The sequence below is a fragment of the Volvox carteri genome, assembly GCF_000143455.1.
Source record: "Volvox carteri f. nagariensis unplaced genomic scaffold VOLCAscaffold_5, whole genome shotgun sequence".
NCBI classification, from domain to species: Eukaryota; Viridiplantae; Chlorophyta; class Chlorophyceae; order Chlamydomonadales; family Volvocaceae; genus Volvox; species Volvox carteri.
The window spans coordinates 101,251-118,767 of NW_003307548.1; the positions used below are offsets into that span (position 1 = coordinate 101,251).

At 55.6% G+C, this 17,517-nt stretch overlaps 3 protein-coding genes across 3 annotated transcripts; 1 reads left to right on the plus strand and 2 right to left on the minus strand.

The window, feature by feature from the left end:
- Positions 1-777: 777 nt before the first annotated feature.
- VOLCADRAFT_103266 (uncharacterized protein) lies at positions 778-5,247 on the minus strand (the record flags this gene model as incomplete). Its single annotated transcript, XM_002947128.1, has 9 exons — positions 5,049-5,247; positions 4,687-4,851; positions 4,059-4,244; positions 2,972-3,175; positions 2,567-2,719; positions 2,043-2,156; positions 1,505-1,648; positions 1,096-1,143; positions 778-831 (listed from the first exon to the last, which is right to left on the minus strand). Exons 1-9 carry the CDS (start codon positions 5,223-5,225, stop codon positions 778-780), a joined length of 1,245 nt encoding a protein of 414 aa, XP_002947174.1. The 5' UTR covers positions 5,226-5,247.
- A 239-nt stretch (positions 5,248-5,486) lies between these two features.
- VOLCADRAFT_56639 (uncharacterized protein) lies at positions 5,487-6,204 on the plus strand (the record flags this gene model as incomplete). Its single annotated transcript, XM_002946997.1, has 4 exons — positions 5,487-5,526; positions 5,603-5,679; positions 5,753-5,840; positions 6,080-6,204. 4 exons carry the CDS (start codon positions 5,487-5,489, stop codon positions 6,202-6,204), a joined length of 330 nt encoding a protein of 109 aa, XP_002947043.1.
- Positions 6,205-9,060: 2,856 nt separating this feature from the next.
- VOLCADRAFT_87268 (uncharacterized protein) lies at positions 9,061-15,877 on the minus strand (the record flags this gene model as incomplete). Its single annotated transcript, XM_002947129.1, has 9 exons — positions 9,061-9,101; positions 9,227-9,547; positions 9,691-10,200; positions 10,359-10,472; positions 10,622-10,694; positions 10,879-12,360; positions 12,634-12,718; positions 14,916-15,040; positions 15,707-15,877. 9 exons carry the CDS (start codon positions 15,875-15,877, stop codon positions 9,061-9,063), a joined length of 2,922 nt encoding a protein of 973 aa, XP_002947175.1.
- Between the last annotated feature and the right edge of the window lie 1,640 nt (positions 15,878-17,517).

Genomic DNA, 17,517 nt, shown 5'->3' on the forward strand with positions numbered 1-17,517 from the left:
CAGGATGCTGACCGCACTCACCAGGCAACTAGACTTTTGGAGGCATGTCGTGCGCCAAGGGCCTGAGGCACAGACAGCGACGGCAAATATCGGTACTCAGGATTACATCCAGCCTTTCCCAGCCTCATAACAAAACACGCATGGTCAAAATCACAAAGTTCCTGCAAGCGCCCTTACGCTTGTGACGGCTGAAAAGAGCCCTTATGAGATCGTCTGCGCCTCTGGTCGCGTTTGCTGCCGAACTCCGCCAAGCTCTGACATAGCTCACCCAACATCCGCTACGTACCATGCCTCTATGAACGTCTGCTCGATTTATGCCGCCACTGTTCATCAACTGCCTTCTAATACGGGTCCCCCTCCATCCTTAACACCGCGACAAACTACGCATCAACATCACCCATGCGGCCTTATCGTCTGCACGGTCTCTGTTTTGCACTGCATACTTCGGTTAAGCTGGTCACGCTGCATTTCACTCTATCCTTGAGGCAACTACGTCTCACCGCAATGGCGGGTAAGATCCCGAACCCCGAGTCCGACACCCTCCCCCCCCACACACAGGCCACCTCTCCCAGGATCGGTAGCCAAACGCCCGCTACCCAGCTCAACTTGTATCGTGAAAATCAACACCATGTTTATTTTCGTGAGAATCCGCCCAACATGTGAAGGAGTCTAGCCAGAGATAATTCCTTCTTGTAAGACCTGTAATGTACGATCACCAACACTGCAACACAGTTTCTCTTTCTCGCTGACTGGTTTATTCGCTGACTGGTCTCTTCTTCACTTCTCCAGAATGAACTCCGCCACCGCAATCCCCGTATGCCGGGCAGGTGGCTGTAGCAGCACATACACCAGGTCCCCCGGCTGTAGCTCCGACACGCTGATGGCCTGCCAACATGTCACCTCCCCCGCCCCACTGTTTACCCCACCCACAGCAGCAGCAGTAGCAGTAGCAGCAGTAGCAGCACCCGCCTCCAAGCTGCTCCCCACTCGCTCCCACCCCGCACGGCCCCCTCCCGCCGCCCCCGGCCCCACCGGCCCCACCAACTTCACCGTCTCTACGTTCTGCAGCATCAGACTGTGCCGACTTACGCGCACCTCCCCAGCCACGCCCGTGTCCTCGGACGTCTCGACTTCCACCAAGACCTGCGGAGCCAGGGGAGTAGCAAGCCAGGGGGGAGAGAGGCCGGGGAGGACGGAGGGAGGGAGTCCGGGGGAGGGGTTTAGGGTTTTACACGCATGAATCTGATTCCGATGGTGCGAAAGGGGTTTGTGCGGTGGGTGGATAGACGGCCGGTAGGGTATTTTCCAAAGCGCGCCAACTGAGGGCGAGGAGGAGGACGAGGACGAGGACGTCCCCCGGCCACCTGAGGCCCCACGTCCCCCACTCCAGGGGGGAGGGAAGAGTGCAGCTACCAACCCCCCAACCCCACCATCTTACAGTTTCCTCCCACCCTGGAGGTAACGCCTGACTTGTGTTTCCTGATCCCGGCTGCACTGCACCCACCAGCGGTCTCCTCTCGATCTTGACCCTGCCCACCAGCGCTGTCCTGCAGCGACCCGCCGGGTCAGCCACCAGCACCTCCTCTCCGCTCGTCAGCTCACTCAGGTAGCGGGTACGACCTGCGGGACAGCACACGTAGGCATGTACCTGGGGGACGGGGAGGGGGCCCGCGGGGGGAGGACGAGGAGGAGGACGAGGAGGAGGGCCTGGGAGACCGGGAGGACTCGCGCGGGCAAACACATTTGTGGGTGTGCACGTGCAGGAGAGAGCGGGGTGTGGTGAACCGCTACCGGTGCTGTCTGAATGGCCACTGGACCACTCATGCCCCACCGGGGGTTGCACTCTCATCCGTACAAGCCATCCAGGCTGCGGGTGGCTCCGGAACCCACGAAGTCAACACCGCTGCTCGGGCTGGCGCTGCTACACCCAGGCCACAACCTGCCACGTCACCCCGTCGGGACTCCCGCACCCCGGAATGCTTAGTCCCGTTCAGCTCCGGGACCAGTAGTACCTCCCCTTCCCCCCCCCTCCCAGCCCTCACCGGCCCCGCGTTAACTCTGAAGGGTCTGCTGGCGATGTACTGGCTCTCCCCGCACTCTGAGTGCACGAGGGCCAGACAGCGGGCGAAGCTGCCCACCAGCAGGCCCTCGCCGGGCTGATAAGGGGGCATGGAGGGGGAGGGGGATGGCAGAGGCGTGTGTGTTTATGTGTTTGTGCTTACGGGGTTGGCGCGCCTCTTCGCCTCTTGGGTCCAACACCCCCTAGCAGAGTGTCCCCCACCCCCCAGGTGCGCAACACGAACCTTCTCCTTTCTTTCCCGCCCGTGTGCGGGTACCACCAGTTGACTTGAGACCCCATGCGTGTGTGTGTATACCGCCCGCTACCCACGTAGGTAACCTCGGAGGTGAGCTCAAGACGCACACATACATACGTACACACATACCCCCCCGCGGAGACGCGCTCAACACCCCTCCGAGCCCCTTCTTAAATTCCCCCCGGGAGAGAGCTCCCCTCCCCCTTTCCCACCCCGCACACACCCACCCACACCCACACCCACCCACACACCTGCATCAACCCCGCCAGGTCCACACACGCCCGATCACCCATACACAACTGCCGTACAGCCACCACCCGGGCAACCGAGTACCGCAGAAGCGCGTCCGGGTGACCTGACTCCTCGGCGTCGCGGCGAGATATGTACGATACAAGTGTACGGACCTGCATGCGGGTTGAATTCCATTGCAATGCAATGTATGCTCTGGCTGCTGCTGTCTGACATCACCAAAAACTTCACACCCACACCCACACCCACAGACGCACACTGGCGGTTGGTCTACTGGAAATTCCGTACAAAGTGGCTGTTGACGACGTCGTATCGCTGCCGCAGCCAACACGCCTCTCTCCCTGCCGTCCTCCTTGCCCTACCAGCCGCCATTCGGTTGTCCTTCCCCTTCCCCTTCCCCTGCTCACCTGTGCCGGGTCGTTGGACGTGAGCAGCGCTCCCGCAGTCCCCGCCTGCAGGGCCTCCATCATAAGCTGGGCCTCAGCCGCGGTGCCGGCAGCCGCCAGCAGCCGCAGCGGGGGCAGCCCCGCGGGGGAGTCCGTGTGTGAGCTGGAGGTGGAGCTGACCGCGGGGGCCTGGGTTAGCGCCACCAGGTTCTCGGCCGGTATGATCTGAATGAGGGGCGGGTTGGGGTTTGAGGGGGTGAGGTGTGAGAGGCTGGGGAAGAGGGGTTGGGGGCGAAAAGACGAACCACGAATCGAGTGAAGCTGCTGCCAAGAAAAGAGTGTACGAGAAGCAGAACTGACCAGTAGGCGGTTTTGGAGGAGCCGACCTCGGGATGATGTAGTGATGACGACCGCGGAAACCTACCTACCTAGCCGCCAAGACTAAAAATAAGAACGAAAAAAAAGCACTAGATCCAAGCCGTAAAGAAGTAAAGGTAGGTGTAGACTCTACACTGTAGAGGCGGCGAAAAAGTAGTAAAAAACTGATGACGTGAGCTGGAATAAAGTTTGCCGCCGGCATGGCGGCGGCATTGACGTGGTTGGACCAAAACTGGGTGATAAGCTGGTACTAAAAAGCTGGTGACATGCAAGGGGTTGGGGGGAGAACGCGGCCGGAGGAGAGGTTGGTTGCTGGTCGCCCGGGTGAGGCGCACTGTGAGAGTCGCCCGAGGGGGACTGCCGACCCCCCCGGGGGCAACTGCCTACTCCAGAGAAAGGAACCTCCCCCTCCGGGGGGATGTAAGACAAAGGGAAGAGGTACGGCGAACACCCACGACATTCGTACATACAGACAGACGTACCGACAGAAGGACGGGCCCGAGGCAAGGTCCATCCCCCGAGGCGGGCGGTGCATCTCACCGCTACGTGGAGGCGGCAGCGGCTGCGGCTGCGGCTGCAACCCCCCACGGCTTCAAATTCACTTACAGACCCACCCACCCACCACCACCTACCTACCCATCAGGTCGCGCACCCCCTATCTTATTTCACGTACCTCTCCAGCCGCAAATCCAACCCCGAACATTCAGCAGTGCAGCTCCCTCCCACCCACCTTCCAATCTTTGGCATCCAACACAAGCACCCACTCCGAGGCGGCCTCCGACCCCACCCAGCCAGCCTCCGCCTCTTCGGTGTCCTCTCCTGCAGCCGCCACCTTCCTCCTCCCCCTCTGCTGCCCCACGCGGCCCTCAAGAGCACGAGCCGCTTCCGGACCGTCCACTGCCACCACCTCGCCCACCTGCATCCGAATCCAAATCCAAATAAACGACGCTCAAGCCAGAAAGCGCGTTCCAGACCACGAATCCAAGATCCGGATCTGAAAAACTAGTGCTGGAGAGCACGCCGTCATCACAATTTATCTCGGCGCAGGACTGCGCTATCCCGGGGCCCTGGCCTCTCCTCGCGCACTGGAAGGGCACCTCAGCGGTTGCAGTGCTGGAGCTAGAAGCCCCTTTCTTCCTTTCTTCGGCAGCTCTGGCGCCGTTGTTATTGCAGCTGGCGGCCAGTGCTTGTCTCTTGGACACGTACGGCAGGGTGCTGATGGGGGCCCGACCTCGCGCGGTGCTATCGTAGCAGTATCGTATCAAAGCTAGGGCGGCAACAAAAAAAGAAGTTTTGGGAGATCCCGGGTGAATGACCCCCGGGCAAAGTGGAATATGTCACACCGCCCCGTCGCCCACCTGCTTTCCCGTGTTCGTCTCCGATAGGAGTCCCCGGCTGTCCAGGTGCAGACATCGGAAGCGGCCCAGGGAGGACCAGGCGGCTGCGAGAGCCTGATGCGCGGGATCGGGTCCGAAGACAAATGCGGAGAAGCGGCCAGACTCGAGCGCGGCTGTGAATGCTGCCTGTGTGTGTTTTAGGATCCGGCCGGGTAAAGGCAGCGTGGGCCAAGGGGTTGGGGTGACTGGAGGCCAGGAGGTGTGACATGTGGCTCGGAAAGAAATAAGGTGTGTGTGTGTGAGAGAGAGAGAGAGAGAGGTTATGTGGAGAGTCTGTGGGGGACTGCAATGCTCGTGTGCGCACGGCCGGGGTTACCGAGTACCTTGTCGCTGGTTTGAAGCCAGAGCTCCTTAGCGCTAGCGTGCATAGAGGCATTTACGCGTAGCTCATGTGCAGAATATGTAAGACGAGGAATGGGTCTCCATCGCCAGTGCTTTGGTGTGGACTGCAGCTGCCGTATGCAAGAGTTTGGGCCAAGGCTGTGCCGTAGCAAGGCCATGCCGATATTGAAATGCACGGCCCACACTAAATGAATGATTTAAGATTGGGGCTTGATTGACGACGTCAAGCATCTATTCCTAATTTCCGTACTGGTTCCGGACCAAGCAACACAGTGTTTCGTTCTTTCCGTGCAACTTCGGGCGGATTGACACCAATTATGGTAACAGTGTAGTCTCCCAATCCAATATTCTGTTTGACAAATTGATTTTCCTAGTTTTGGTCTTCAGCACCGACCTGAGCACCAAGGCCGAAGAACATAATGATTACTTATTGTCCGACATGTGCAAACATGCTTTTAGGTAAGGGCCTCATGCTCCATAACAGCCGTAAACGCCGCTTTGCATCTGTGACACAGCTTGTTTTTACACACTGCAGTGGAGCTAACCGAATACAGCAAAGAATTACGGTATTTCTGCCAATGCTGTCCGTATGTGTACAGCATTGATAAGAAGGTAACTCGGCGAATGCTGTGCGTGCTGCGTGCTGGGGATGAAGCGCGTTGGATCCGCGTTCCATCTGGCGCAGATTTCTAAGATGGCACCATTAGCCCGCAAGCAAGTGGATGATGTACTTGGTGGCGATGATGCTTGGAAGAACGTTGCCAAGACTGATGGTGGGTACCGTCCTCCCCAGGGGTATCTTGGAGCCATTTTTGGAAATGTCGCTATTGTAAATCCATTTTATTTATGATGCCGTGGGCTTTGTCCAGTTCCGTAAGTCACGGCTGGGCACCCATGGATTGGTGTGAGCGCCCATAGGAAATCTTGTATCGGTGCCCTAAGCTCGCACGGATTCCCGCCTTGAATGCGCAATTCCTTGCTATCGCGTTCCCCGCTCCGCCCCGTTCCGCAGCCACGTGCTCCAAGTGCGCTTATCATCAAGCGTACTTTATGGAGATCCAGACGCGGTCAGCGGATGAGCCGGCAACGCTGTTCTTCAAGTGTGTGCAATGCGGTTACCGGTGGCGCGAGGGGTAGCGTAAACAGGAGCATTTCCACATGTCTGGAGTTACAATCGCAGTTGGATGTAGGGCCCTTCTCGGTGGCCTCTTCGCCTTACGTGAATGGCATTCGCCATGTCTTTGGTGGTTCTCGTCCAAGCCGCTGGCTAGCCCTGTGCCCTTGCTACTTGCGCCAATTCGGCATGATCGCTTCCAGGGGAGCGTTCCCAACTGCTTCGACATGAAGCTCATCGTCGTGACTACCCGCTTTCACCGCATACAACTTGATGCCTCAGGCCCGTTGTTTGTTGTGCAACGTCCGGAGGCGTATGCCCCGCTTTGCATGGGATGCATACTTTGCCCCAGCTGATATGTATTCTCCTGCATGTGGGTGCTGCTGGGGCCTGTACGGTATCACCACGGCCCAGTGGCGTAGAGGGGAGAACAACACGGTTTTGACGGAGGAAAGTAGCACGCATGGGGTGGTGGTAGATAATGCACGGGAACGTGAAGCGAGGTGTACATGCTAGCCAGGATGTTGGGGTACGCGACTGCGCTTTCATGTTGCAACTGAATTGGCACGGCTTGGTGCACAACCTGCAGACCCTGGACTGGCCACCAACGTTTAGAAATGGCTGCTGGCTGCCGTAGACGAGTGTGACAGCAGCTTTCGCTGGCTGGTGGCAAGCGGCGTCAGCGTGAGAGGGATGGTGTGGCAGGAGGAGGATGGCAATGTTTGGAGTTCCGCTTTTTCGCCAGTTGCCCTGGATGCAGTATCCAACAAAGTGAAACTCCAAACATTGCCATCCTCCTGGGATGGATACTGCATCCAGGGCAACTGGCGAATGCCACAAATAGCCGTGTCAGCGTCGCCAACTAGAGTAGGATGTTACATGTCTCCACTACAAATTCCGAACAGCTTTGCCTCAACAGACCATACTAGTCATAAAATTTCCCATAAAAAGCAGCATGAGAGATACAATTGAATACACGACATCTGCAGCACAATTAAGTGTTACGAATGGAAGTAGCATACATGCATTACTCAGCCTTGAAATATCTTCCAGATTGTTTAAAATAAAAACAAGCCCTTGCCAACTCAACAGCACAACACTCTCCGACAACCCTCCATTCGGTGCTAAAATGCTAAACAAACACCTTATAAGCCAATCAACAACAATCATTCCAACTGCGCAACCTCTCCTCGAGCGTGTAGCCTTCCCCAGCAGCAGCAGCAGTGCGTCCAATGCGCAAGGTGTGCGGATGTGCCCTGAAGGCATTAGTCCGTAGCTAGACAACAGAACTCCCCAATAGGCGGCAGCCATGCGCTCGCGTTTCATTTTCGTCCCCTCCAATCAATCTCTCTGGCCAATCAATCAAGTATGGGCCGATTGGCTTGCACACGCATCCAGGCAATTGCATGTGACCCCCCTTGCATGGTCACGCGTGCTAAATGATTTCTTCGTGTGCGCTGAACAAACATGCGCACGGCTGTGGCCGCCATGGCTCAAAACCCGCGTCTGTGTCAATTTCTTCTCCTTCTTCGCCAGCTCCCTCGCGGCACATACCGCATGCAAGGGTAGGCAAACACCACCCCGGGCCTTTCCGCCTGCAAATCCCACAACTAATGCAGTGGAAAGCACGACATCGGTAAACAAAGAAGTAAAAGCCGGGTCAGACACGTAAAAGCCGGGTCAGCCCATCTCAATGCCCAGTCCCAACACAGAACATAACATTATACATCGCCTAGGACTTTGCAAGCAGTCCTCTATACCCACGGACGCCGTGGTCACGCTAGACCGTTGCCGCAACATACGCCTAGGTAGCGGCGATGTTGCGTGATCGTTCAAAAACATCAACGGTACTCACCGCGCTGGTTGTACATGCAAATCTTCGGCAAATCTTCGTGTATCTAGCAGAACTGGTGTAGCGACGGTCCGAAACAGGGCGTGTTCAAAGGATGTAATAGAACTGCTTTCCATCCCCCTGCACAAGCTCTCATCGTTTTGCCTTGTGCACCCTCGCCTAATTATCCCTCCGACAGGTAACATCAATGACCACACCAGCCACGCATATCAGGCCCAACCGGCGTGGTCAACAGAAAACAGGACAGCAGATGAAAAGAGACAGCAACGTACAAAAAACATTAGCGCTGAGACGCAACGAGCGTTCGGTGCACGATGTCACTTCTAGCGCGCTTGGTGGCGACCACACGAGCAGAGCTCTGGAAGCTACGGAAGCTGGCAATTCCTTGGGATGCCTTATCAGGTAGGAAAGACAGTCGGGCTTGCACCGCCCAGGTGCCCCCACTCCAGAATGACAGGATATCAGGAGGTGCCCGGCGCACGTGCAGGCATCCCAAGGACGTTAAGCTAGCTTATGTATTGCTCGAATATGAACGCGCGTCCAAGCGCACGCATCACACGACCAGCTACCGGTGCTTGCGCCACTCCAGCAGCCGGTCTTTGCAGTATGCTTCGGGCCAACACCAACACCAACATCTCAAAACAGCACCCGCGCCCGCAGGCAACCAGGAGGGCAACCAAAAATGAGATGCCAAGCAGCCGTACCCGAAAACAGAAGGCTGCCAGCAAAGACCACAGGATTAAATGAGCATCACGACGCAGCAGACACAGTCCAGCGTATGTATCGGCCATATGGTCCATGAATATCATCCATAGGCCAACCCGTGCCTTTTTTTATGCGACTCACCATACTCGTCGGATGGCCTGACCATGCGGATAGCTGATGCGCGAAGCCCATGGCCTGGGAAAAATACCATTTCTTCGTCCGGTCCCACGCCGATCCTAATTGCTGATAAGAGTTATTCCTACCCGAGTGTCGTTGCGCTGCATCTAACATTGCGACCATGAATGGACGCCTGGTATGCGGGCTAGCGACCGGACAAAGCGCGAAGAGCCCGTGTGTAGTTATCTGCAAGGCAGGAAAGATGGCTAACGTGTCAAGAGGTAGGGAGAGGTGCGAAAAGCGCCTAGACGCACAACCTGCTGACTGCTGGCAGACTGCCGAAACTCTGCACTACGAAACAGGAGTCGCACCTGGGTTATGAAAGCGGCTTACAAAGCCGTGTGGACCGTACGCCTGGTAGTCAGACAACGTCGTGAGCGGGTGTGGCTGATTCATGAATTGCATCACGCTCTCCTGCATGCGCTCGAGCTTGGCCGCACGCCGAGCAGCGGTAGCCGCCCGGTGCCGGCGGCACCCGCTGGCCATGGCTGACAATCCCACGACCAGCAGCTCGTCCCAGGAGGTCATGGATGCAGCTGCGTAGTCGACCGAGGGCACCAGCTCCTCGTGAAGGCCCACTCGATAGAGCGCCGCATGGTTTGGCAGCATAGGATGGGAGGCGTCCGCCGGGCCTGCTCACAAGCGACGGAAAGGGGGCAAAGATGCAGAAGCGTAACGGCAGGTCGTGTGTCGAACCGGAATGCGACAAGCCTGTCAAGGGCACAATCCCTGCTGCGCGGCATATGCCCACGGGTGGGCTAGTCAATACACTCACCGTTCACGAACGGCAGGTCCGAAGATGGCCGCAGAACTGCCATACGGCCCACGAAGTTGTACAGGCTCTTGTGTGGCCCTGCGTCATCTTGGAGGGAGTGGTGATCACGGAAGGATGGCCACCAGCGCTGCAGCACGCCCGCCACCATTGTGTAGTCGCACACAAAGGCGCGGGGCACAATATCCTTATGCATGATCACGTTGACCACCTTGTCGTCTGCGAGCCCTAGACTCGCCATGAGGCCTAGCGGCAGCGTCTGAACCTGATCCATGGACGCCGCCATGGCGGCGATGCCAGCCAAGGGTCCCATGGCCGTGGCCGCGTGGCGCAACTCACAATTGAGGTGGCACTTTAGGCAACGGTCGTGCGGCGCATCGGCAACGGCGCCCTGGCAAAAGACTGCCGGTGCGCCAAAGGTGTAGACAGGAGATATGTTGGACGGCTTGAGCACGCCGCGCAACACAAATAGGAGCATCAGCACCGTTCCGAGGCTACCGCCAAGTGAGTGACCTGCATGTTGAGGCAGTCAATCCTGTGAACAAAGCGATATTAGGCCTGAAGCTGCGCCTACACCTGATCCATGCTCCATATCTATAGTTATCACCAGTGCACTTAGCACCCCACGCGAAAGGCAGCCCTGAAGGACACCATGACGGCCATGCGCTCACCCGCAAAGGACACCATGGCGTTTGGAGATGTCTCCAGGTGCTGTCGCACAAGAGGTAGCAAATCGTCGTACAACACCTTAGCGGCCTCGTACACGCCGCGATGGATACGAACACCTGAGCGCCACACAAGGACAGGGTCCCTGGTAAGTCCGAAGAGCGAAGGAACAAATTTATAGCACTGTCCATGTATTGATGCGCAGCGCCAAAACAGGGCATAAACAAAGCACACACGGCACATCTTAACATGCATATCGGAAACTCACCATATTTAGGGTCCTCGAAAACCACGGGCTCAAATTGCAGGTTAATCTGCCAGTGCTCTAGGGACGTGGAGCCCTGCATATACAAGCGGAGGAAGGTGGCCAACCTGTCAGACGCTTGATTGTCGTTCGCCACGGACTGCATAAAACGGCACACACGTGTTGCCCTGCAAGGATATGTGGCACCAAGGCCATGACGTCCTCCCCTTATAACCGATTAGCAATTAAGCCTACTTTTCCCACCGTTCTGTGGCACCAACCTGGATAGCAAAGTAGCGGATGCCCCTCTGCTTGTCATCACATGCGAACCAGGCACTAGGGGGCGCCTTGCTACAAGCCACCACAACCGGCGGGCCACCTGCTACCGCCTCATTGCCCAGGGTGTTGAGGACATCCGTCACCTCTTGCGGTCCACTAACCGCGACTGGCCCATCTCCGTCAACACCGCCCATCCCAGCCGTGGCTCCGGATGACGAAGCACGGCGCCTTCCAAGCTGTTCCTCACGGAGTGCACGGCCTCCGGCGGCACCACTCTGGGCAACTGCTGCCACCGGTGCTGCCTCGCCGGCAGCGCTACTTGTGCGGCGTTCCACAAGCTGCGTCTTATAACCATAAAATTGGCCAGCCACAAAGTCCCGGTCCTCGCACAAACTTGCGTCGCAGAACAGCGTGCCTGACGCAACCGCATCTCGAAACTCCCCGCCACCCCTGCCAAGCATTGCACCCGCAGCCAAAGGTGCGCCGCCGAATGGCGCATGTACAGGCGCAGCATACATTCCGCCAGCCTGCAGTCCCACCATTGTGGGCGATTGCGCGATGGCACCTTCGCTATTGTCAGCGGTTTTCTCGTCTGCTGCTAAGGTCTGCTGTATCATGGCCATTGAGATTTCGTCCAGGGTGCCCATGGTCCCCATGGTGACGCCCGTGCTACTGCTTCCGAGTAACATCGCCCGCGGCCCGCGGGCAGCCATCGCGGCCCGATGCTCCAGGTCGGAGATATCTCCGTCATCATCGTAGGAACCCATCGACGTAAGCGCCTGGTGCAGGGTTGAAACGTATACAGGATGCTCGAATGCGGCGCCGTGGCCCTGGCTGGTCAGGGCCGCAGTCACCGCCTCCGGCGAAGTGAGCTGCAGCATGGAGATAGACGGCGACAGCTGAGGCGAGCCCCCCATTGTGAAGGAGACAACACTAGGCGCCAATTGAGTGCCGTACATGCCATCCAGAAGTGTTGCTGTTGACATAGTTGCCACGCGTCCGTCCGCATGTGTCTCGTGCTGCTCTTGCTGGTCCTCTGTGCCCGGGGCTCCTGTAACTGCTTCGCTCATTAATTCCGAAGCACCGGGGGTGCTCATACAGGTATTACTACAGCTGATGGACGTAGCAATCAAAGAAAGCTGGTAACGAGCCTCCAGGAGGTCCCGGTCAAGCTTGTCCACCTCGTATGCCATGTTGCAGAGATCAGATAGCATGGCTGCAAACGACACTTCCACGTCGTCGGCAACCGTGAGGTAGGGTGTTAGGCTAGCGGGTCGGCTCGTGACAGCTGTTGAGGCGGAGGTGCTGAGCAAGTCAGCTTGAGTTGCGCCAGCCCGGGTGGCCGGCGCGGCCCCAACGCTGCTCAGAAAGCGCTGGAACTGATTATCAAAAATCTCCTGCGTGTGTCCCACCCAGTTAGGTGCCAGCACCTTGTAGTGTGTAGAGAGCTTCTGCCATTTGTCCCACACAGCTGAAAATTTGGTCTGCGCACGGATTCGCATGCGCACATCAATCATTAGAGGGATGTGTTGAACATCCAAAAATACGGACTTCCTTGCGATAAGGCAAAGAAATGAGGGAGACCGTTCCAAGCGTGTCGGGGACGCTGATCAGAGTCAAAGTTGGCGTCTGCCCATTGTCATCCGATATGCTGGGCATTTACAAAGTAGCCCTATGGTCTAGCAACTCGTGCAGCGGAGGTTAAGGGCGTCCGAAAGCTCCAGGCACAAAAGACCTTTGCTAGCTGTTTCGCTCACGATCAAACCTGCAAAGTTTTCGTCCACGCAGGCGTCCAATGCGTATTGCCCGCTAGGTTCACCGGGATGCCCACAGATGGTTGGGCTGGTGTTGGAGCGGCATGTGCCTCCGGAGTGGACGTCACAGTTGCCACATGCGTGGACACATCTAGGCTAGCCCTACGATGGCCTTTCTGTGGCGCTACTGAAACGCGAGGTGTGGTCTGCTTAAGCATTGCCGCTGTTGTCTCTTGCACCGATACGGTGCAGCCCAGGGACACAACGACCATCCTGCGCAAACAGCATATATGACCTGAGTGCGAGGAAACCCACTTGTAGTCGAACTCGATAGGTACAGGAATGTTCCTAGACAAATGGAGCATTGTCCCTATCTATTCCCTGTGCGGCCGCACCTTCGTTGCACCAAGCCCCAGCTTCAACGGGCAATGAAGCGTCAGTGCCGCGGACTGTAGACTATACCGCAGCCTGTCTCACAATTTCAGTTGCATTGCCAAGGGCGCTAATTGGTTGGCGTCAGCGTTAACTCAAGACTCTATCTGTTGATTAATTCTTCCCCATTTGCAGTGTGTAGTGCTTCCTGCTTTGAGTGGCTCGCATGAGAAATGGCGCATTAAATAATACCTTATGTATGAATGTGTATCCTGCTTTGGAGCGTGGCATTAATGTAACAGCACCCACTTGCTGACGTCGTGCATGACGTCCAATTCCGTACAAAGTGACTCCACCTCATTTCCGACGACGCTGCAACCGTGGCTAAGGTGACGCCCTTAGTGACAGGAGTTTTAGTCAGATAACTTGGAGCTTTTTGTATGCTTATTCTCAAGAATGCACTTTTTCCCCGAACAGCGCGAGAGGTAGTTCACTTATAATGCTACCTCTATGGCTAACAACCTTCTGTGAAATTGAAGGTTTATTTTTTGATTGAGAAAGTAGCATATGGCCCCAAACCGGGGCACCTTGGCCAGACTTGGCCGACGCAACCCACACTTGGCCGTCCGCTCTCGTGCGTAGAAAACGTAATGTTCTGGATATTGCTAGTTGCATTGGTACGCTCGGAAAGTCTGGAACCACACATATCGTTTGTAACCATGCACAGGTAGGCCAGGTAGGAGCCGTAGCAGGTGACGACCGCGCCCACGCTCGAAGCCCCGCCGTAAAACACGTGTCACAACCCTCAATGAAATCTTCTGTGCAGGATGATAGCATAAGCCTAATGCTGGCCGGCAAGGTCATTACATAGTTCTTGTTGCCAAGCGACTCGCATCCGACCTGGCTGGTTATCCAGGCCTCGCGTCCTACCTAGCGGACAGGTCGAGAAGGAAACTACTCGGAAGCTCAGCCGGCTCGCTGCTGCTATAGGTAGACGCAGAGCGCCTTGTGCCGCTGTGCAGCTGCACGCCTGTGTTAGTGTAAGCTATATCCTGAATTGCTGCATTAATCGGTGCAGCCCAGCCCCAAAATCTTCCTAGCTACTGCACTACAATCAGCAATTCAGGAGATTTCAGACCCAATCAGTCCTTATCTAGCGGTGCGTAGCCCTCGCGGTGCCTCCGCACGTGCATGCTCGTAGGGTAAAAGGGAATTCCTGAAGCAAAACACACACACACTTTCAGAACGTTACAGGGAACACACCGGTCCCATTCACCGTAGGTGGGGTATAATCCATCGGGGATACCAACCACGTCTGTTGATGCCACAGGTCACAGGTCACACAAGTTACGCCACAGGTACGCAACGTGACAAACATCACAGCTATTCAACCCCGGCGTACAAGAAACGCATAACGTTACCAGCGCTAACTCATAATAGTACAAAATAGGAGCCTTAGGTGCACTGCACACACCTACACCTACATCTACGCGCAACAGTTTCCATCATCGGTTTACACCTGGGACAACAATTTACTCAGCCCCAGTGCACAAGCCCCTGTTCAACAAGCAACACGTCTCTCTCTGCGCCACCCCACAGCCCTGTGCGCAACCTGATATTGCAGTTGCATACAGTTACCGCCTCCCGCACAACGTCACAGAAACAAGCGGAAGCAAACACAACCCATCCATATCAGACCGGGGAACCAAAATGTGGCATCATTCTGGGAAGCACTCCAGAGCTCACTAGCAAGGCTTCAGCAGCACACCATATACCACTCAGCTGTTGTTCCTAATGCCAAAACCTGCCATCTTTTCACGTTAAAATCGCATGGTGAACTGATTCCCAAATACCTCAGCATGTTGGGAACCCTCAATTTTTACCGGCCACCGTGTCAGGATAAGCACGCCTACTTCTTATCAGCTGCCGTGTACTTTGGCTCCGAAAGCGAGACGTATTTGGGCTCGCGCATACTGTGCGTGCTGGGGTTCACAACGTAACCCTGCTGTGCGAAGTCGTCCGCCATGCGATAGCTCACCTGAATGCAAGGCAGCGTGAACCAAAATAACATAGTACAGTCATCTCGATTGCTCCTGTCAAGATACATTTTTGCCTTTTACACATTCCTCGTTTAGCACATCGTAAGCTAACGCAGTTTCGTTTATGTTGGAGGCAAACACAGCACAAAGAGGCAAGTACCATGTCCCCAGGGGGCAGCGGTTTTACCGCTGTTGTGGTACTAATAGCCGAACCGAGGATGAAAAACACGTGTTATTGGAATGCCCAGCCTATAATGATATTCGTGCTGAAGAGGGATTCGATCATCAACAGAGCATGTTGGAGGCCATGAAGTGGGAGCCAGCACGTCTGGCGAGGATGTTGGAACGTATGTGGGCTCACCGTAACTCAGTTACCCCCTTTGGACGCTAGTCTGGGCAAGTGTGCGGTGTTTCCTTTTCTCCGTGGCTTTTAGGCGATGTAGTATTGCCCTTGGGCCTTCGGCTCGTATGGGTAGTTTTACAGTTATGGGGTCACGCACCCCCCAACCATGTAACACACAAGCGCAGGCCCAAACGCCTGGCACGAAGAACACCATAGCTTTCCCTCCAAAAGCCGTTTTCCTTCAGAAAAAGCTCTAGCGCGCACATGTAGGTAAGTGTCTTCCAGAGAAACGACAGTAGCCCCAATACCCTTCGCAACCTACCGGTCGCCCATCATCGTCATGCTTGCCAGAGATCGCCGAGAAGTCAAATTTCCGGAGGCTCGTCGGGGCAGCCGGGTCTTTCGGCGCTGCAGGCTTGGCATCGGCAGCCTGCGTTGCTGCGACTGCTTGTGAATCAGGCTTGGGGTCCACGAAATAAACGGGATCCGACATGCTGAAGTAAAGAGGCTCGCGCATGCTTGAACCGGGTGGCATGTACGTATACGTTGGCTCCACAATCGACGAAGGACGCTTTGGGGGAGGCGCTTGATTTGCGATGCTTGCAAATAATCGCCCTACAATAGACGAAGGGCGAGAAATGTAATTTAACCAGTGGCCGTGACAAAATCTGCTAACCATGAGAGCGACGCGCGACGCGCTGCGGCGTTCACGGAAACCCTGTCGCTGAACATCTCAGCACTGTCGACTCCTACCAGATGGAGGGATAAGTACAAATATTTTTTTCTAAGCATGATGCTATTGGGGGTATAACATGCAACCAAGGGAAATTTGCACCACACTAAACGAGGGTAAGCCTTACCAGAGAAGCCGCCGACCGCCTGCGCCATGCACATGAAAACATGGCGGCCAGCAAACGATGAAGACGATGAAAGAGCCATTCCTAGAGAGATCGTGCACACCAGGCGCCAAAGCTACAAAGGGCTGACGAAAAAAGCTACGAAGTTAAAACAGGAAACTGTTGCTTCACAGCTTTGTAAACTATAGCTGAATCTGTGCAGGCAGTAGGAAAATGGGCTGGTTGACCTATGTGTTGTCATGTCGCATTTTGTATGTTATTCTGAGCGGTTGCTGACGTCGGAGCTCCCTGGATTGCTGACTGGATTAGACTATGCTTCATTCCATACCCACTCTTGCAATCATAAGTAGAAGAGTCTAATTAAGAGAATGTTGCCTGTGGAGGATGGGACTGGTGCTCGTGGTGTGTAGCGCAGACTTAAACTTGGGTCACTTTATCAGATTCCGGGGCCGCAGGTTTGCCTCCCAAGCGGAACACTGCATGTACTCTAGAATATTTTTCCGTGGTGATGGGGGGAGATTGTGGCACAGCACCACCAAATGGTGTTCGCTTTGAGTCATGGGCCGCCGCAGCATAGTTTTTATCACTAAACACGGCAAGCCACAATGGCTAGCATTGAGGACGGGCTGCAACTTCAGTTCCTGCAAGAAACCCTTCACGAATCACTTACAGGGTCCATGTGCGCGCAGTGGGATGCATGATTAACCGTTGAAGGTGGAATCGCAGGTGGAATCACCAAAGATACAGTTTTGGGGCAAGCATGGGCAAACTCGTGGCACTTATGCCTGACTGGTCAAGGAATTAAAATGGCCGGTATGATTTCCGAGCGTAACCATTGAATCCCTGTGGACCGTGGCAAGGTCAGGGTAACCTGGGGTAACCTCCAAACAGATTTGTTAGCTTAAAGTAGCTTGCGCGAGCCATCCTCCATTACCTATTTACCACCAGACAAGCTTACTAGCTTACGCGAGCAACCCTGTTAGCCTAATCGTGCGTCGAGCCTCAAAACAATCCGCCGCAACAAGACCAGCAAAGCGCCAGACCCATCGCTTTCCAGCGCCGGACTCATCGCTTTCAAATTTATAGCTTGATTGCCTGGGGCCTCCTGGAGGTGATGAAACTGCCCTGCTAATAGGGCTCAGCTCTGGGGACAGTGGTAAATCTTCAATTTCTAGGTTGGAGAAGTGGCAATTGCTTTTAAGGGATTGCAATCCCCTTAAAGCTCCTCCCCTTGTCCTTGAAAGCAGCCAGAAGAAAATTTCGCTCCGCTTATTCT